At 49.1% G+C, this 21,235-nt stretch overlaps 1 protein-coding gene across 21 annotated transcripts in view; it reads left to right on the top strand.

Moving 5' to 3' along the window:
* The window catches only part of CXXC4 (CXXC finger protein 4), a 155,165-nt gene that overhangs the window by 101,713 nt on the left and 32,217 nt on the right, over window positions 1-21,235 (top strand). For 8 of the 21 annotated variants that reach the window (XR_010831551.1, XR_010831554.1, XR_010831552.1 and 5 more), the window contains 2 exons: window positions 10,994-11,113; window positions 19,529-21,103. Coding sequence is in view for 4 of the 21 variants with exons in the window: in XM_066996860.1 (XP_066852961.1) it covers window positions 10,994-11,113; window positions 19,529-20,732 (1,324 nt within the window). In the remaining 17 variants the exon portion in view is untranslated. Of the gene's footprint in view, window positions 1-10,993; window positions 11,114-15,148; window positions 16,514-16,761; window positions 17,292-17,474; window positions 17,552-18,319; window positions 18,660-18,939; window positions 19,073-19,528; window positions 21,104-21,235 lie in introns of those variants that run through there. The other 13 variants (XR_010831549.1, XR_010831548.1, XR_010831547.1 and 10 more) reach the window with 7 other exon arrangements.

The following is a 21,235-nucleotide window of genomic DNA, read 5'->3' as shown; positions in this document are numbered from 1 at the left end:
AAAAGAGGATATCTAAGACAAATGACAGGACCCAGAAGTTTTGCTCATCATCTTTCTGGCCACTTGAAGGCTGAAAAGTAAGTATTAAGAATATTTAGTGTGTTTCAAGATCTCTGCATGCCTTTCTCAGGTGAATAGATCCGCTGTCCTAAAAGTGTTTTCCAGCTTTTTTCAGTTTGAACGTGCCTAAACATACAGTGGTGGAGGGGCAGACCCCCTGGGTAGCAGGCGTAAGTTCGCTTACAAAAGGCTTCCTTTGCTCAGTTACTTTCTTTACCCTGTTGGAAATAGTTCATGGAAAACCACCAGTCTTAATGCATTTCAATAAGTTGATTCTCTTTGGGATCGTTGAAGGGCAATGCTAAAACAACCTTGAGTTTTAAAGCATAGTGACATTCTATGTAAAAATATTCTCCAACTTTCTTATATTTGTTGCTAGTGATGTGAAAAGGTCAGCTCTCTTCCATTTCTGAGTTAAAATGCTAACCTTCCTTGTCCAGTTCTCCAGATTTGCCTGGCTGCATAAGAGGCACATGTCTGTTCTTTTTATGTTTCATCATAATTTTTTTTTAAGACCAAGAATATTATTTCGTAGTCTTGCCAATTACCATTGGTTGCTTTCTGTCCTCAGTGCTGCACAAACCCAGTGAAAGAAACAGCCCCTTCAGTGATGATCTAAAAAGATAAGGGGCTGGTAGAGATGTAATAAAACAGATTTTGCAGGTTGTCAGTGGGACTGATTGATCCATCTAGTGAAAAATTCCGTTGATAATGCCCAAGTTGAAAAAGATTATTGAGAGCCAGATCAAAGGTGTGTACAGAAGCTGGGGAGACCTTCCTCACCATTCTCTAAGGAAATGGGTTACCCTCATCCTGTTCTCAGGGCTGTGTAGGCACTGCTTCACAAAGCTTAGAGGGTTTATCCTAAGGCTGGAGAAGGGGAGCATTCCTGCTTACCTCCCAACATGAGAAGAAAGCCACCCGAGCCCTCCAGATATATTATCCATCCTTCCTGATGTGCAGGGAAGTCTTATTTCTCTGGGCCAGTGTGGTCCTGCAACTGTCTTCCTTGAATTAATCACTGCTGGTTTCTCAGTTGAAGCAAACTTATGGAAACTTGATTCTGTCTCCTGTGAATGCATGCCAGAAAGAAGGTGCTATTTTTTTTTGGTGTAGTCATATTTCAGATTAGAACTAGTTGACATAAGCACAAGACACATCATTAACTAGGGAAATCTGATAATACCCATTATCATTAAATGGGTAAAAGACTTTTTCTTGTATCACAATCACAAAACTGTGTGTAGTGTTTGCTAACTGCTGTTTGCTTCCAAATACTGCACGTTACTTGCTCATTAATTACTGCCACAGTTTGCAGGAATTATTCCATAATTAATTGGCCTTTAAAGCACTCTGCTGTATCTTTCTCACATTTGGGAAGTGCTACTCAACATCGTATTTTTCATACAAGTTTTTCATACAAGCTTTGCCAAAGCTCTTCGAACATGTCATCTTGGCAGATAAAAACATGACTTAGGAATGGCTACAAGAAATGAGATAGTGTGAAAAGTTTCAGAAGCAATGAAATATCACTATTAAATGTAAAATTAATGTGGCATTCCTATCATGAAATCCTTCCACCCAAACTATAAACCAGGCAATACTGTAAAAAGTTTGAATGCAGAGTACTCAATAATTTATGTAGTAATTCAGGAATTGGTTCAGCTCTTAGAAAGGCTAATTTATTTGAATCCATTTGAACACTATGACTGGCATAATGGCAATAGTAATAACGTAGAAAAACCCAGTACCTTTCTCTAGCATGGATCCCAAAATAAAACATCGGTTTTGGAAATGAAGCCACCACTTCAGGCACCTGTGCCAGCTGTATTATGGATCCAGTCTTCCCCATTGCCTCTGGTGAGTCATTTATGAACTGTAGGGATTCAGCATCCCAAATGGTTGAGCCAGTCTCTGTCAGAGAAGAAGTATCTTCCCTACAGAGAAATGCAGAGAGACAGGGCAGGCAGAATGTAATTATTTATGTGGTACATAGCTCTATATGATCTCTTATGACTAAAAATACTGGGAGTGATTTTAAGTCTCATCTGAAGAAAGCATCACAAATAGTAAATAGCACAATCCCCACTTCACAGGGCTGAATTTTCAAGAGCTAATCTCGCAGTGACACTCCATGCAGCACTCAGCATGCAGGGCTCCTGGAAAATCTTGACATTTATTTAGGTGCTTAAATGGGAGCAGAAGTCGTGTGAAAATCTCATCCCAGCTGCAGGCGGGTGCAAGGCCTTTGGGAAATTCCAGCCGGTAGCTGGATTCTACAGCACAAGATCATACAACAGCCATGGAGCGAAGCAGGGTTATGTACTGTTAATCCACACCCACTAGCCAGCCAAAATAAATAAAATAAAAGCTCTTAGTGCATTACACTAATGCAAAGCCCAAGCTAATACGGGGGACTTTCTCTCCTGAGTCAGAATGTCTGCTCCGCTGAGGTTGTGAGTGCTGGTGCTCAGGGCACAGCCGAGCACACAGAGGAAGAAGTACTGGAGACAGAAAGAGAGGCAGAATAGGAAAAGTTTCCTACAAGCAAGAGGGTGGTGCTTTTGAAAGCTGCTTTCATTTGGACTCTTGTTCCTACAGGAGTCGGGCCTTTTAGCTCAGTGGGTGTTACTCACTGGGCAGTGCTGGGCCAGAGTGCCCTGGATAATTTGCAAATGGGAACTAAATGTTTAAGTAACAGGTAGAGATCGTGACCATTGTACTATGAAATAATGCCACAAAACTCAACAAAAATATCCCACTGAACTTCTTCCTCAACAGCAGGATGTCTGGCCTCCTCAATCCTTTCCTTATATCCCCCTATAGCTGCAGATCCCCAGGATGTGATTGAAATTTCCTTGTCTTTCCTTTAAAACTAGGTTGGTTTGTGGTTTTTTTTTCACTGCTTAGCTCCACCCCATATATCACAGCCACATGCTACACGGGCGAATAGCTGCTGCCTTCTTTGTGCTGGCAGTGCCAGCCATCATACCACGCCTGTCCCCTGCTCTGACAACTACCCAGTCACACCTATCTCACCCAGTCAAAACACCTAACTGGCATTCCAGTTTCCTGTACCTTTCTCCCTAAAAATCCTCCATCATGAAGCTTTTGAACCATTCCTTTTGCTCTGGTTAGGCCAAATGGCAAGTTGAGACCTTCGCTCTTCTATTAAACCCTGTTGGTTTTATTCCCTCTGGCCCCTGCAGCAGTCTGTTTTGCCCATGTGCTGAAGCTCATCTCATACAAAAGCATCGTTTCTACAGCCCATAGTGATGAGGGCTGCCAAGTGCTCTTGTGAAAATAAGGTCCTGAGATGTTCCTGTTCTGTAGTAGGCACAGTTGTGGCTGGTCATTAGTCAGAAGGATTCAGGTTTATATATTCATTTAAAAATAATCTGTGGTTGGGGAGCTGGGGGAGATCAGTGTTGGTGGCTCTGTTTAGTAGCAGCTGAATGAAGATTGGTACAGTTTGATGTGGTTTGGGTGCCTTGATAAGAGCTGAAGGTAAATAAACACATGAAAAATGAAACAAAATCATACCCGTAGCTAGCATACTGCCTGCTTTCTGGTTTGGGAGAGGACTAGCTAGGTACCAGAACTGAAGGGCTGACTCGTAAAGGTGGCCTCCCTGAATGAAAAGTGATGCACTTTGCACGGTTAAATGTGACAGAAGATTGTACAGGTGCATGTTGAGCTCCTGCAAATACATTAGTGTACTTTGATCTCCAGGGTTGCCAGGCCAGCTTCCTCTTGTGTTTAAATCAGGTGCTTTTTTTTCCTGATGAATCCGCAGGGGATGTGCTGGGTTGATGAGCATTACAGTGAGGTAAAACTACTGAGACAAGCAAATCATGCGCTGTCTAGGCTTGAAGAGCATTAACAGTTAAGCTTTGGTGGCAGTATTTGATAAAAGAAAGATAACATTCCCCTAACTTTTCTGAAAGGACTGCTAATGTTGTAGAGTGTTGGACATGACTCTGAGAAGAGTACGAATGTGAATGTGGATTCAATGACCGAAATGTGAAGGAAGTTAATGCTGAATTAAATATGAAAACAGTTGAACTGTAGGTTTAGCCCGAAAGTTGGAGATCTGCATTTTTGCTTAGTAACAGGAATGTTGGCAGCTCTTTGATGGACGTATCATTACCTATGAACATCTTTGATTAGAAACTAATGGCCAACAGTGATCCAGAGCACAGGAGAGAGCACAGAAATGTGCTGGGAATGCAGAATTGACTGGCCCGTATTAATACTGGGACTGCAAATACAGCTAAGCCATCAAGATAGTAGAAAAGCTTTCTAGCTCTAATACAAATTCCCAGATTGTTTTGGAGCTGAACTCAGAATTGCACAGGCAGATGCATAGGATGAATCTGAACACGATAGGAACGCAAATAGCTGCCCTTGCTGAAACACAGAAATGCTATCCTTAGTGCTAAATGGCAAAAACACGATTTGGGGAGACATCAGTAAAAAAGCCAAGTGTTGTCAGTTGAGAAAATGAGGTCAAAGTAAAAGAAATGTATTTTCTTCTGATGTTTAAGGAGGCAGAACCAAAGCTAAGTTTCAAACTGGCAGAAAAAAATGGAGGGAGATAAAATGATGCAGGAGTCTGAGTGAGACTGCAGCTAAATCAAAGAGGTAGGAATTAATGATCTACCCGGAGGTATAATACACATGGTATAGTTTAGGTGGCCCAGCAGAAGCAGCAAATCAAGCTTAGTGAGAGGTTTGGAATCAGGAAATCTGAAAAGGAGGGGGGAAAAAAAGATGGTCAATTTATTGCAGAGGGAGAAAAGTTCATAATGGATGGGAAGCAAGCTGTAATGCAAAGTGAATATGTGGTATTAGCTAGATGTATTGTTTTCTTCTTGTGCAACCTGACTGAACACTAATGTGGTTTCTAATATATGGGAAAAGTAGCAGGGCTTTGCAGGAAGAGCTTTAATGACTTAGCAAAATACGGTTGTCACCGAGAGCTTCAGGTAAAGCGCTGCAGTCGTAACCCTCCTCAGCAAAATGGGACCGAGGAGGCTGAGGTAGACCAGCTGACCACTTTCCTGTCAACACACAGGCATCTAAACCAAAAGCTTTATTTGTCTGATTATCTGTAGCAGCTGGTCTTAATGGTGCCCCAAACCGTGCAATTAATGTTACTCGATCCTCTTTGTCCTTAGTCTTCCATACATGTATGGCACTTAAGGACAAAAACGAGTTTAGGCTGAGTGGGGAAGTAATCCATTCCCTTCGCTGATGCCTGCTAATGCTGTTAGAGCGTACACAGATGATACCATATTCTATTTGATCTACCTGACTTCATCTCAAGTGTTTTAAAGGATGGTCCTAGTCACTGGAGGAAAACATCAAACAAGAAGCTTTAACTGAGATGAGAGTACAACTGAAGGGAAAATGCAGGTTAAAATTGTTGATGCTTTTTACAAATTATAGGAACTGAAACATGTATTCCCTTTCCTCCCACCTCCCAGTCAAACAATGTCCAACTAGAACCAAGAGAACTGTCCTTTTAAGATAGAAACAGCGTGTGATCATTAATATATAGCTTATATTTTCTGTGCCATCTCAAGCCACACATCCCCTTTTTCCTGGGTCATAACCAGCCGCAACCAGGAGACAGATAGCTTCCTAATGAAATGGAGGCATTACGGGATCTGACTTTTATCACTATTATTGAGCCAGCAGACGTCCCTGCTCGCTAGGTCTATTTCAGATCCTGCAAGATAAATCCTTTTGGGTAAAACGCACTGGAGGAATTAAGTGGTGTTAAAGACATATGTGTATATGAAGATCCCCCTTTATTCTAAGGATCTTCCTTACGGTTTAAAAAACCCTTCTGAAAGATACGCCCAGTGTACAGAACTGATCTCCTGAAATCCCATGTTGGGCAGTCTTTGATACTACCTCTTGCGGCAATTCCTTTTCCAAAAGGGACTGTATGAGGTGTTAGAAGCTGGGCTGCCTGCGACTTAAATATGTTTTAACTTCCCAGCATGGCAAGAGGTGACGTTCTTTCCTTAGGACAATGCACATACGGTACTGGGCACTTCTGTTCAGAGAGATCTGAATACATTATCCTTAACAAAGAGAGAGAAGGTGAGAGTTTCAGCTATTTTGCTCCCCTACACCGGATAAAAGGGAAAGAATAAATTAAAGCCACCGTCAGTATCCTGTATCCAGCTGGGAGAGAGGCAGAGGATAGCTGCAAGGGTGCCATTTTCCCTGTGGCAGTTATTGGCAGGGACAGGACTTGGAGTGGCAAGGAAAGGGATGCAGGCACAAGGGGAGGATGACCTTGGGATGTTTATTAAGACTATAGGCATTTCTTAATTACATTGACTTCTCCAGCAACCCAAAACGGGGTGAACGAAAGCTCTAAGACAACTTCTCACCCTGGAGTAATTCTGTTTGATTTTTGTAATTACGTTATTGGCATAATGGGTAATCCATTGGAATCACATAAAACGAGGAGGAATTTAAGTTACTTAAAAGGAAGTGAGATTTCAGAAATATAACAATAAATGTGAAATCTGAAGTGTAACATTATTTTTGAATTCAAAACATGGAACCATAGCAAGGAGAAGCAGATGTTGGAATTGCAGTCCTGAAAACTCTTGATTCGTTGTATGGTATGTTAATGGATTGTGGAAAGCTAAAAACTGCAGAGAAAATAAATAGTAAACAGAGAAAATTTGGTTGACCCAGAGGTTAAAATATGATTTTTTTTTCCTGGATATTTTTCTGGGATCTGGCTGCTTTCCCTGAGCATATTTTTGCCTGTTGTCTCTTTTGCTCGCTTTCTCCCTTTAAAATGTAAATGGAGAACACAACAGGCTCAATGGAGAACGCATTATGATTGTGCATGAATGGATTGTGAAACTTACTGGAGAGCTGGTGTACAGGTTGGGCTAGAGTAACTGCAGTAGTTACACCAGTATGTTACTGTTAACATATTTATTGATCTCAGTGGTAAGATCTACTTTGGGGGAAATGTTAACAGGTGTTTGATGGAGGAAGAAAGTAAGAGTTGCGTACTGAGGACGGGTAGTACAGCAGATCTTGGCACTGGAGCAGACACTTCCACAGTGTCAGGCAAAGCTCTCTTATGTATACATTAAATAGAAGGAAGACCAGCGAGTCAGATCTTGTCCACCTTTCCCACCCGTGGCAATACTTGTTTTCTCTTCTTCCATAAGGCTTTCATCCATCCCAACTGCTTCTGCCTTTTAAGTCCTTCAAAAGCTACTTCTTACTGCAATGCCTAAGGAAAACATCTGGCCAAAGGTACCTAGCTTGATTGGTAGTAAAGGATAGATGATTTTATAGTTACAGAGATCATACGTAAGCAAGACCTAATAATAACTAAAACGACTTGGATTTCATAACTACCCTTTTATGCATGTTTGCTGTATTGCTGTTACCCATATCTTCTCCCATCTTCCCCCTTTTCATTGCTTCTCATCCTTGCTAAGTGCATGGTTTCTTAAGCCTACTAGTCTTCTCTAGAACAGCCTTGGGCTGTCCTTCTGGAACCTGTCATCTCCCCGCACGCGCCCTCTTACAGCATCTGACACATCGGCCTGCTTGTTGGGATTGGATCATTTGGACGGTATGCGTTGGACCCATCTTGCCTAACTTCACCTTTTAACCTATAAATCTGAGTCGAGGGAGATAGATGAGAATCTTTCAGGTGCCCTTCCGACCTTCTTGTGACCTGTACTCTAATGTGGATTATGTTATTGACAGCTAAAGTTTGGTCTCTCCCAGGGCCACTGCACAAACCCACGGACCTTGTATGTCTGCACATGCACGTATTCGTTTTGAAGTCTACCCTAGCAAGCAAAAACCATTTGAAAACTTACAGTGTTTTGTTAGAAAAAATGAGTGGGTTTGTCGAGTTGGATCAAATGCAGATGAAGGGCAGGTGAGCTGACGGTGCTGAAATGATTGCTGTGGCCAAGGAAGAACGTCAGCCAAAGTGAACAGTGAACTAAATTCTGGAGGCTTAGCATGGGTGTCTACAAGCATGGGGTGCGTGTATTATCTGTGGACTCACATCATGCTGGAGAGAGCAGGATGCAGGCAGATATTTGAAACAGAGACTCGATAACAATAGGAATGAAAGATGAATAAACCTAAAATCCCTAAATATAAAAAAAAAGGACATTTGTCGTAGCTGCTGCAGGATGTGAGACACAGGAATGTAGATAGAATTACACACAGCTAGGAATTTCATGTGGTGGGAAAATGTGTGGCCATTTCAGTACATGAAAACATACATTCCTTAAAGATCCATTTCTTTTACGTTCTCTGTTGGTCTACCATGACTCCATTGTTTTATGGTCACAGCATGGCATGAACGGAAAATTTGATTGTTCCTGTTTCACTGAACTTACTCTTCTGTCTACAGTCTGCTGCACATTTGACAGTGGTGGGGTTTAGCAGCTGAGATTCTCCGCACAGGAGAAGGAGCAACGGGGGAAGGAACAAGAAGCTAACTCTGACTTTCACAAAGAGAGAGGCTAAAAAGCTCCCATCATTAAAGCCAAAATATTTAGAAGTCTTCCCAAAGGATACATTTAATTTCTGATTCAGAACAAGACTAATGTACCATTTAACCTACAAGTTTACATGAGACGTAAATGATACACAGTAGGAACTCTCTCCGAAGAGATACAAAGCTCCAAATATTGCAGCGTGAATTGAATGGTACATGAAGACATTTATATTTTTGAGGTAAACATATTATTGGTGTTCTCAGTACCTTGCTTTAGAGATGCAAAATCAATACCTATTAGGCGACTATTTATTCACTCATACTAGTGCTTTTACAATAACACAGACATTTAAAGAATCATAAGATAACACCTGCAATTTGTCTAGAAGTACTAAAAGAAAATAATGTATTGTTACACAAAATGATCAGTGTCTGAGGTCTTTGACAGCTGTAAAAACAACACCCTTTCACAGGCAGCACTATTAAATAATTTTTAATTTGCACTAATAGGGGGGTTCAGGTTCGGTAATGATCCTGTGAAAACATCTACGGAAATACTGAGAGAAGATTTATTTTGTGGCAATACTAATTCTAGGTGACAGACAGTGTTCTCGAGGTTTTTTTGTTGACAAAGACAACAATAATACTTCCTCATAAATAGCTGTATAATGACTACAATCTGCAAAATCCAAAGTCATTAAAAAAATCTACATTCAGAGAACACAGTCCTCACTCTTTCTGAAAGACAGTTTCCTTATTATGACTTTTTTCATTTTGATTGAGCCAGATGCCAACAAATTTCTTTTTGGGTCTATTCTTTAAAAAGGGAGAGCAAATTATTAGCAGAAGCCAGCAGCAAAATAACAACAGAGTGCAGTTTGCTATAACAAACTTGAGAAATAATTACCAGATCCCTTATGCATCTTTACTTTCTCCATGCCTTTGCTGCTGAAGAAGAGGATCATCATTTACATGCAGATGCCAGGGTGCAGCTCTTTACTCCTAACAGGACTTGGTTCAGCATAGCTGAAGTGGGGACTGTGGATTCAAACCACCTTAATACGCCATCCAGCAATCCCCGGGACTGCAGAAAACTGGCACGGCCCCTGGATTAATCTCAAGTAGCATCATTTTGTCCCGTTTTGCCCTCAGGACATCAAACGCTGCTGACCTCGTGTAAGTTTGACCCACATCTTGCGGTCAGGGCCAAGAAATAAACATCGGTGTCTAATTGGCATTCTTCAGTGTCACAACCCCATTACAGTTGGCATAAACACCAGCAAGAAGCAGTGCTTTCCCCTTCCCACCTCCCAGCTTCCTCCTAGGATAGCTGTGGCCATAAAACAAAGATCATTAAAGAGGACTTTTGTATTAATGATTGAGTGTGTGTTACAGTAATCAGATAATGGCTATATCAGCTTTCATTAGAAGTCTCAAGAAACCCATCTTTGCTATGCATGATAAACTAATTTCTTCTAAATACGTTGACAGCATTCTCGTTTAATGTCCGCTTTATCTATAAGGGCGGTTGTTTGCTGGCCAGTTTATTACTCTGTGTAACAGCAAACTTGCATATTAAATGGGCTTGAGGGGTGTTAAGGAAGGCTCTGCATGCGGTGTGATCTCTGCCCGAAAGTATTTATGCAGCTTTTTCCATACAATCCAGGTATGAAAGAAAGAATCCTGTTAATCTCAATTACCAGCTAAAAAAAGTCATGGGCCATTAAGCACCGAGCAATAAATGAATTAACAATGGGCATTTCTGTCATCCTGCTCAGAATAACACTTTGTGGCTTTGAACCAAGCAGATCCAGCATAGCAGGGATAACAGGCAAGGACTGCGAGACCAAGGGTATATTGGTCTGTGTCCAACTGCTTGATAATATCTCCTGGTCTGCCTCTAGCATGTTCTGACAAGATCTCTCTACTCGGGGCCTTGTTTCGTGCGTTCGGCAGCCGCAGCGTAAAGCAGGTGTGCGCCTGCTCACGGGGGATAAATTACACCCAGAAAGCAAGAGCTGAAAGGTAATCGCCATTCAGAGCAGGCTCGGGACGGCGTGCGGGGAATCCGCTGGCACGCCAGCCGTGGGGGAGAGGTGAGAGGGCTTTCTCCGGCAGCTCGCCTGGGCGGTGCAGCACCGGCTGCCCTAAGAATGGCTCTTGCTGGCAGGGGAGAGCAGCTTAAAACTTTTTCTGCGGCAGCACACTTGGACGGGACTGCACACGTGTGAGAAAGGAGAGCTGTCCTGCTGAAACCAGGAAGTTTGTGTACGTCCCTCCTGGCGCTTTCTGTGTATTGTTCTGCCCTAATTTTCTTGTTAAATCCTCACCACACAGCTTATCCGTCCCTCTTCCACTGCTCTTACTAGCTTTTCCTGTTCGCTTTTCAATGCACGCCTTTCTTGTCCTCCCTCCCAGGTCCAGGAGCTCGCATTTTGTCGCCGTTCTAAGGATGTGTTCCTCTGACCACCTGCTGGCATCTGGGGTTTCATCTCCCTTCCCTGGCATCCACTTTCTTCAGCCTCTGGGGCCACACTGGTGAGTAGGTGAATGCTGAAAGGCATTCAGGGAACTGGGGTGACAATCATAAGCTCGTGGAAGCCAGCATTATCTGAAACACAGCAGTTAACATTTCTGTGAGATGATACCTACTGCTGAATGTCCCGCCTTGGAAAGGAGATGATTAATTGCAGTCATCTAGAAGACAGACACCGTGCTGTCGGCATCCAGCTACCTGCAGCATCTCTTAAACCACCTGATGTGTAGAGCAGCCAACTGGCCTCCACACCGTTATTCATCCATGGGCCCCTGGAATACCTCTGAGGTCAGAGAGAAACGAGTTCTGGGGACATCAGTAGGTGATTATCCGTCAGCCCTACACCGTGCAGCATGCAGAGTCCCATTTTTATGCCTTCTGACAGAAAAGCTGGAGGCTGATTAACATGACCTCAGGGGACGGTAAGGGAAATGACCATCCGCTGCGTGCTGGTGCTTATTGCAAGTCAGAATGGTGGCCTTTAGAAGGATATGACTGCTTCTGGCACTGACACCATCTTTGAGTGATGATTGATTGTCATTCTTCCCAATGAAGCCTTACCCATAAATAATAGTGTGTGAAATCAAGTATTTGAAAAACATAAGCTTATTCCAGATGAGTCTGCATCTTTAACAGCGAAAATGTGACAACAGATGAAGGGAGCAAGGCATTTACAGAGCTAGATAGTAAATATACACATGCCTTTTGTCGCAGCCTGAGAATTGAGATGATAACAGAATCTGTGGTTATTTCAGTGAGAAAGTGGCCAAAGTTATGCAATGTCACAACTACAGAGAAAGAATTTCTCTGGAGTAGGATCTCATTCAAAATCCCACTTCCTATAGTATTCTCCTTAGGCAGACACTATTTTTCCTTTTGTTGTTTTATGGGGCATTAAAAAAGTTGGGCTTGCTTACTGTTCTGGTTTCAGATGCTCGTACAGCATCTGGAATAGCTTGGTGCAACTGCCCTGGAAATCCCAGGGCCAAAGTCAGGGCTCAGTCAGTGGACGTATGAACTTGTTTTTCTTTTGGTCTAAGCTACCAGAGGTACTGGGGCACAGTGATGTGCACACAACATGCACTGAAAGTCTTGCTTGAGATGACTGTCATTCATACGAGGCTGGTGTTAAATTGGCAAAATACTGCTTTCTGATGAAATCTGTGCTCTCTCTGATTCTTTAAATATGGTATTCCCCCATCAAAACCTAAGGATATTGATAAAGTAAAATCTGTCACTACCCAGACAAGTACAAAAATTCAGAAAGCAGCCTAGAAAAGGGGATGAAAGCCTCCAGACTCTTTGCAAAGGTCACAAACTAAAGTGCTCAAAGCTAGGGCATGCCTGAGTTATCCACGCAATCCTTACTTTACCAGCTCGGTACACACCTCTGATCCGTCCCCTCATTGCCTGATCACGTACTAGTCTGCCCACGGGATCATTTCCTTATGTGGTCCACTTTCAGCACCAGTATTTTCTTCCTGCAGAACATTGCCCCATCTCCACACATCCCAGTTCCAAAATTTCTGTGGGTTCTCTCTACGGTGCCTGTGTCCTTCTCCAACATCGGTGGGTCTGTCTCCACATGCTGGAAGTGGGATCATCCTTGTTTCGATAACTTTCTAGAAGAGATCACCACATTTGAACGCTCCGTCACAGCTGCTTACCTTTCGCTATTGCCAGTATGCAGGAAATGCATTTACAGAGCGAATTTTATCAAAGTTTAGTTAAAAAAAAAAACACCTCAGAGATGTTACCTGCGGTTATTTCTACCAGTTCTCTTACATGTGAACTAAGGTTTTTTCTTATGGCTGAGAGACGTGTGCAATTTGGCTGGATGAGATACGTTTACAATGACGAAATTTCAAGCATCTGCTTCAGAGTGCGAAGGTATCAGAGCTCCTTAGAACAGTAGCTCTTCAAGAGTTATTATTTTAGCACGGCAAGTGCGTTTGCTAAGAGCCAAGTCTGGAAACCAGATGAACAGTTTTAGAGAACGCGTAGCACTCGAACAGGAAACTCTTAGTCCAAAGAGGTGAAGCTTGACAAACTGAGAAGTACCTGAAATCAGGGCTTGGAAGAAAAAAAATATAGATATCCCAAACTGTCAGGCATCCTTGACTAGCAGGGTTGAAACAAACTTCTCTCATAGTTTCCTGGGAAGATGCAAGCCCCAAGAGCACAAATATGCTTCCTGAGCAGCTGCCCCAGAGCAAGGTTCGTGCGATGCCATTCGACAGGCAGAGTACAAGGCACTTAGCAGCGAGGAGCCCCAAAGCCGATTAGGAGAGCAAGTCCACGCTCGCTGCGTGCCGGCCAGGCAGCACTGCGTGTCCTAAACCCCCTCGCTAGCTGCTGGCACACTGCTTCTGCCACAGCATTTAGATTCATACAGCATTCGCGAGGCAAAAGCCACTCCACCTCCCCAATAAAGGGCATCTTCTTTTCGGAATCAGCGAGCAGAAGCAATTAAGAAATGAAACCGTGGCACCGGCGGGTGGGCCATCGCTCACGGAGCAGAAATGTCTGGAAACACTGAGGTGGTCTGAACGCAGCCCCGGCCCTCCAAGGTGTTTTCTGCAGCTGGCTCCTTGGACACAGGTTTCGGGGCTCTCGGTCTGCGAGGATCCCAGTGCTAGGACCACGAGGGTTGTTGTGGGTTTTCTTTTGCCGGGGTACTGCTGTAACTCAGCCTGCGTGAGCTGGCAGCGCTCCACTGAACGCCGCGGTGCTACATTGACTTACATCGGCGAAGGATCGAGCCCTCTGGGAGTCGGCATAATTGGAGATCAGCAACCTGGACGCCTGCCTGGGAAGCAGCAATAAAGTGGCTGTGCTCGGAGCAGAATCAAACCATAGGCTCTGTCAACTTCTTTAAAAAATCGCTTTGCTACATTATTTTAGTAAATATTTGTAGGTGTCTGTAATAGGGGGTAATCACCGCATTTCCTTTCAAACAAAAATGAGGAGAGCAGCTTTCACTAATACCGGATGATAAGCAAGGCATTTTAAGGGATGGTTTTAACCTTATTTTTGCTAGCAGATTATGCGTTACTGCAGTCCTCAGGTGTTTTTTTTCCTGCAGCACACAAAGACAAGCTCATGTCTGGCCTTTTCCTTCCCTACTGCAAGAACCATGCGGTAGCTGGCAGGGCGCGAGGCGCTGCGATGGGGCGGATTCTTGGCAAGCAGCGGGGGCAGGCACGAGGGAGCCGCGCACTGGAGAGGGTCCCTGGCCATGGCCAGAAGGAGGGATGGTGCATACACACCAGTGGGGAGGTGGGCATCAACAGAGGAAGGAGCATGGGTGCCCAGCACTGCCACAAGTCACAGAGGCAAACCACTGTCCCCGAAGGGCGTGCAGGTACGCTGCTGTTGTGCTCTGGAATGAAAATCAGCCGGTCCTGAGTGCAAGCTGGGAGATCTTCCAAAGGCAACGCGAGGGGAGCAGGAGCAAGGACTTTTCTGGTCCCCAGCCCTCCCGCAGCGTTGGCCGGGTGCATGCTGTCGGGGACCTCTTAGGGCAGCTGGCCCTGGTGGAAGGGAGCCCCAGAACAGCAGCCGGGCCAGAGGCCAGCCCTGCTGTGGGGTCTGTGGGCTTTGGGAGCCCCAGGGAACTGGCACGCTGAGAGAAGATTAGCAAAAAAGACCCAGCCAGCAGTCTCTCGTGAGCTGCTGTCTTCACCAGGGGATTGCCTCACCCCCAGCTCCCCCCTTTTTCTCATGCTTGTAATCTCAATGGATCAGGATAGGGTTACGATGGCCACTTTGCGGATAGGCACGAGAGCTAGACACCGAGTGAGCAAGAACAGAGAAATGAATTTCAGTTTTCTTTTCTTTTTTTTGCAAGTTTCTTTTTGAACAACCTCGATATTTACAAAGGCAGGGCAGCTCCTGTGTTCGCTGTGTTGCAACATATTGCTCGCTCTGCATTCCTGCTGAAAATGAAATAGCCACGGTTTCTGGATGAAAAACAGAGCCTGCAATTCTTAACTTTCTGTCCCTCCCATCAAAGCGGGGATTATGGTGAGAAGGACAATCTGGAATTGCTTTCTTAAGACTCATCGTGAGAAAGTTGTGGCTGGAATGTTGGCTGCTTTGCCGATAAACACCTGTACATTTTCCACTCTTCCAGTCCTCCGAAGCTCTCGGGCTGGGGGCAGACTGCAGGATAAAGCAGATTTGTATCTGAGAACAAAACAAAACAGAAAACCTTTTCTGGCCAGAAGGTTTCGGAGAAAGCCCATCTGAACTGAATTCCACGCTTCTTCCCAGACTCCGTAGAAGTCTGCAAGTTTTCCAAGCTGGCGCAGATAGATTATATATAGCATTGCAACCTAACTCACATGACAATTAAAAAATACGTGAAACGTCCTTCCTTATGCATGAGGAAAGATTATCAGAGTCTTTTCCCTTTTCCTCCTTTAGGTTATTAAAAATGTAACTCCTTCGGAGTAATAAATTAACTCAGAAAGGATTGCTTAAGTGAGGCTAAGGCTATGATTAAAGGAAATTTGCAGTTCAGGAGGATGCTGTGTTTGAAAAACGTCTCGAGTGTTTGGACTATCGCAAATGGCATTTGACAACTAACTGGGGAGAAAAGTGGTGGGGAATGAACCTCAGCAAGAAAAGCCCTTGGTTTTTGCCACTTTGTGACATTACCAAAACATTGTTTCACCTCTTTGATATTTTTTCCCAAAAGTTTTTCCTGAAAGAACTGTCCTAAGGGATCGTGCTAGCTCCTTGGAAGGTCACGCTTTATTATGTAAATACCTGTTTGGGGGTATTTTAAAATGCACGCGGTATGATAAGAGGCAGGTTACTGGGTTGATAAACTGCGGTGGTTCCAGACAAAGCATGCCAATCCAGAACGCTGCGGCTTCCCAGGGACCTGCGAGCTACCCAATCGACCGTGGCTGTCCGTGTTCGGTCTGAGTTTCTCTTAATTGCTGGAGTAATTAACCACGAGACTGGTGGCCCTCGCAAAAGCCCTGGGCTGAGATTCGCGTCTCGTGGCTACTCGTGGGAGAAAGTTCCCGGGCACGTGCCGCTTTCCCAAATGCAACCCCCTAATGCCAAGGATGCCGAGCTCGATCTCGAACCGGAGTGGGAAGAAATAAAACTGCCATCTGTAAATAAAGCTTTCATTCACTTACATACATAAAGCCAATCAAACGGTACGACTTTCCCTTCCCTTTCTGTAATTTACAGAGGGCTAAAATGATTCCTCTGACAGAGACATCCATTTATTAACCGCTCGGTGCCTGCGCTCGCGAGGCAGCCGGCTGCGGCAATGCTTCTTAGGCTCTGCATGGAGGTGCCGAGAGGAGCTGGGTGAACAACTCGCGACGCGTAATTTATTGGACGAGCGTAGTCCCTCGCAAGAACTCCGCGGAAGACAGGTGGGGACGTTTCTACACTTAGTTGCCGGGAATTGTTGAAGGGAAGGCCGTGCGCTTGCAGCGTGGCATCGAGGCGTGCGCCGCGTTGCGAGCATCCCCACGTCGCGCCGGGGGCCTGGGTTTTCGGAGACCGCTTCCAGCGGCCGGCGGAGCATCCGTAATTCCGATCGTTTCACTTCCATGGAAATAAAGATGGGGAGGGGGGCGGGAGGTGCGCCCGATGAGGGCATACAAAGGGGAACGGGGTCCGTAAGGCGCTCGGTGGCCGCAGAGCAACTTCGGCGGCGGCGTGGCTTTCCCAGGGAGCCGAGGAAAGGGCAGGAGCGAGGCGGGCAGGGCAGGAGCGAGGCGGGCAGGGCAGGACCGAGCCAGCCCGAGCCGAGCCGAGCCAGACGGAGCCGCGGGCAGGGGCCGCGGCCCGTGCGCGCCCCTCGGCGGCGGCACCGCGGCGGGTGCCCGCATCGCCGCGTCCTCCCCGCCCGCTCACCTCGGCGGCGGTCGCCTCCGCCGCCACCGCCGCCTCCCGCCCCCGCCGCCCACCCCCGGCGAGGGGAGGCAGCGGGAGGCTCCCGCCCGCCCTCGCACACGGCGCCGGGGGACGGGCGGCGAGCAGCACACGCTCACACACGCACACACACACTCACGCACACTCCCTCGGTGCCTGCTCCTTCCTCGCCCCCCGCCGCCTCCCCCTCCTCCTCCTCCTCCTTTCTCTGCAACGAGACGGGGAGAGAGAGAGAGAGAGGGAGAGAGAGAGGGGGAAAAAAGCCACTCGCAGGTATTTTGTTCGGCGGAGCGGCGGATTTATTTATTTCCCCCCCACCACCACCCCCCCCCCCTTGCACCCCTCCCCGCCGCCCCTCGCAGTTTGTTTACAAGTAGCAAAGTTGTAATTGAGGAGCTGCCAAGGCACATCTGGAGATTTTCCTCTTCTTCTCCTTCTTCTTCTTCTTTGTGTTAGGGACTGATGTGCAACTAATTAAAGGCAGGCAGGCTGGTAGCGTCTGCAAATTCAAGCCCCCCCAAATAAAGAGCCTGGTAAGTGACTGGTTTGATTTTTTTTTCCTTTCTCCCTCCCCCCTTCTCCGTATTTTTTTAGGGGGTGGGTTGTCTTTTATTATTATTTTTTTTTTGGGGGGGGAAGGGTTTTTTTGTTTTCTCTCCCTTTTTTTTAAAATTTATTTTGTTTTGTTCTCGTCCTCTGGGATCGCAAAAGTAGATTAATGCTAGGCTGGGGCAATAAAAGGCGCCGCGATATTAATTTATTAATTAATCTGCACCCGCCCCTCCTCCTGAATGCTAAATATGACCTTTGATCTCCCTGTCTTCGGCAGACCAGACATGCAATATTGCACATGTACGGTCACATTTGGCTGAAGCGGGAGCGGAATGGAGAAGCCGGGGCAGCGATTGCCATTTCTTTAGCTCGCCGAGGGCTGCGGTGCCGGGGGGGGAGCGGGGTCCCCGCGGCCGGGGGCACCCCCCTTGTGCCGGGAGGGGGCGGCCAGGGGGGGAACGGGGCAGGAGAAGGCGTGCGGCCCCCGGCCTCGGCAATCAAAGGCGTTCAGCCTTTCGATCCTCGCCCGATGCGATGCGCGGGTTCCCTTCCCAGAACTAGTTGGAGTGAGGAGTTGGCACCGAGGCCGTGCGGCTAGGTTTTTATTTTTTTTTTTCCCCCCTTGCTGGAAACGGGGGGATAGAGAGGGGTGGGGGGCGTTTTGCCGGACACGCCGACCCTCGGCAGCTCGCCGCAAGACCCGCAGCTCGCCGGGGCAGCCTTTGTACGGCCGCCAGACCTCGGGGGAGGGAGCGATCGTCTCGCTTCTCCCCTGCCGGGGTGTGCCGGGGGGGCTCCCAGCCGGCCGGGGCTGAGGTTTCTCGCCCCTTCCCCCGGCCTTCGCTCACCCGGAGCCCCCCCGGCGGTGCGCGGCAGCGGGGGAAGATGAAGTTTGTGCGCTCGGGAGGTCGGGCTCCGAACGGTTCATTAATCTAATTATGATCGTAATTACCGTAATTGATAACCGTTTTGAACCGAACGTACCGGCGTCTGGGAACGAGACGCGGCCCCATTAGCGGCCCTGAAGCGAGCGCTTCCGATCGATCGCCGTCCATCGGAAAAGATGCTAGAAATGCCTAAACTGTTCAGGTAAAGCATCTGGAAAACAAAGAGCCAGTGTTCCTCAACCGAGGGCTTTTTAAGTTCCGGGGATGTTTCGCCTCACTTCTCGCAGGCTGCCATAATCCGCCTTGCTCCCGGCTGACCCCCCCCCCGCCGGCCAGCGGCGGCCTTGCGGGGGGGGAGGCGGGGGGGACGGCCCCCTCGCCCCCTCCTAAACTTTGCCAAAATCGCCGGGGATCGGCAGCCCTTGCCCGGCAGGGAAAGCGCCGACCCCTGCCGGCTCATCCCCGCCTGCGCGCCCGGCGCAGCCCCCCCGGGGCCCGCAGTGCCTGCGGCAGGGGCTGCCCGGCCCCCCCCCGGCGGGGAGCTGGGGGAGAACCCTCCGGCTTGTGCACAGCTGCAGGCGCCGAGATCACACGCTGTGAAATTGCCTGGCTTAAGTAGTATTATTACTATATATATATATTTTTTTTCCTTTTTTCTTTTTTTCTTTCCCAAACCCAGCCGCTTTCCCCGCACCCCCCCCCCCCCGGCGGGGAGGGAGCGACCTGCCCCCCCGGAGCCAGCTGTGCCGGCAGGCAGCTAATGACCGCCGGGCGCAGAAGGACACCGTGGCAGCTGGCGGCTCCCTCCCCCTTCCTCCTCCTTGTGCCTTTTTATTTTATTTTTTTCCCTTTTTTTTTCTCTCCCCCCCCCGCCCCCCCATGGTAGGTGGGCAGCCCCCCTGCCCCACGGCGGACTTTTGCGGGACTTGTCCCGCTCGCAGCAACCCGGCCCGGAGCGGGTTGGGTCTGGGGGTGAACCTGGGGGTGAAGCCGGGGGGTGAGGCTGGGGATGAAGCCGGGGGTCCCGGCGCCTCCCGCCCCCCCTCTGGGAACCGACTTTGTGTGTTTCAGCTGCGGCGGCTCCCGTGAGGATGCAGCGGGCGCGGCTGCCCGGCCGCTCGGCGTCGGCGGGGACGCGCCCTGCGGAGGACTGAGCCCCCCGGCCCCCCTGCCCGCGGCCACCATGAACACCAACGTGTGCGTGGAGAGCGGCCCCAACCCCGAGGCGCCGGGGCTGCCCAAGGACAGCCACCTGCCCGAGGGGGCCCTCAACAGCCTTGTGGATTACAACTCGGAGATGGAGAGGTACCGCTCCTTCGCCACCTTCTACAAGACCAACGGCGGCGCCTTCCCGCAGGCGGCCAAGATCGCCCGCATCACCACCCCCATCTTCCCCAGCGCCGCCGCCGCCGCCGCCGCCCGCATCGGCATGTCCCCCTGGAACTGCGACACCGCCACGGCCGCCGCCGCCACCGCCATGCTCTGGGGCAGCGGCGGCGGCGGCGGCGCGGCGAGGAAGCCTTCCTCCTCCTCCTCCTCCTCCTCCTCCTCCTCCTCCTCCTCCTCGTCCGCCGCCGCCGCCGCGGCCGCCGCCGCCGCCGCCTCGTCGCTGCACGCCGGCAGGGGCAGCATGCACCACCGGAGCGACTCGCAGCGGCTGGGCAAGCCCGGCTGCGCCCCCGGCGAGCAGCCGGCGCTGCCCATGGCCAACAACAACTTCCTCTCCAGCCTGGCCCCCGAGCACTGCCGGCCGCTGGCGGGCGAGTGCATGAACAAGCTCAAGTGCGGCGCGGCCGAAGCCGACATCATGAACCTCCCCGAGCGCGTCGGCACCTTCTCGGCCATCCCGGCGCTGGGCGGCCTCTCGCTGCCGCCGGGGGTCATCGTCATGACGGCCCTGCACTCCCCCGCCGCGGCCTCGGCCGCCGTCACAGACAGCGCCTTCCAGATCGCCAACCTGGCGGACTGCCCGCAGAGCCACGCCTCGGCCGCCCCCGCCTCCGCCCTGGGCGCCGCCGCCGGGGCGGGGGGCGGCGGAGGCGGCGGCGGAGGCGGCGGCGGCGGCGGCGGAGGGGGGACCGGCGGCGGCGGGGCCGGGGCCGGGTCGGGGAACCCCGCCAAGAAGAAGCGGAAACGCTGCGGGGTGTGCGTGCCCTGCAAGCGGCTCATCAACTGTGGAGTCTGCAGCAGTTGCAGGAACCGCAAAACGGGACACCAGATCTGCAAGTTTAGGAAATGTGAAGAGCTTAAGAAAAAACCTGGCACTTCGCTAGAGGTCAGAGGAGATGATTTCTTTTTCCCCAGCCTCCCGCCGTCCCTCCTCAACCCCCTGCCCCCGCCCCTGCAGTGCTTCTTGTCTAGCTTCAAGATGCAGCACCCCTTTTCCGAGGCCTCCTTCAGGCTCTGAGGGCCCCCCCCGGCCCCGCCGAGCCCCGCGGAGCCCGGCGCCCCCCCGCGCCGCCCGGCCCCGGCCCCGCTCCCGGCCCCGCTCCCCGCAGCGGGCCCGAGCCGGAGAGCCGGAGGCGGCTCCGTGCCTCCCTCCCCGCCGCGCGGGGACACCGCTCGCCTGGCCCGCCCGCCGCCCGTGCTCCGAGACCGGTGGCTATCTCTGGGTTCTCTCTGGGTTTTCCTCTCTCTCTCCTTTCGGTTTGTGCCGAGCCGTTTTGCTTTGCTTTGCCTTTTCGTTGGTGGGTTTTCTTTCTCTGGTGGTGGTGGTGGTGGTGGTTTGGGGTGGTGGGGAGAAGGGTGGCCGGGTGTGAAGTACAACGGGGGGAAAAA

Source organism: Anser cygnoides, chromosome 4 (assembly GCF_040182565.1).
Source record: "Anser cygnoides isolate HZ-2024a breed goose chromosome 4, Taihu_goose_T2T_genome, whole genome shotgun sequence".
In the NCBI taxonomy this organism is placed as follows: domain Eukaryota; kingdom Metazoa; phylum Chordata; class Aves; order Anseriformes; family Anatidae; genus Anser; species Anser cygnoides.
Note: the sequence above shows the minus strand (reverse complement) of the source record. Positions and strands in the feature narration are given on the sequence as shown.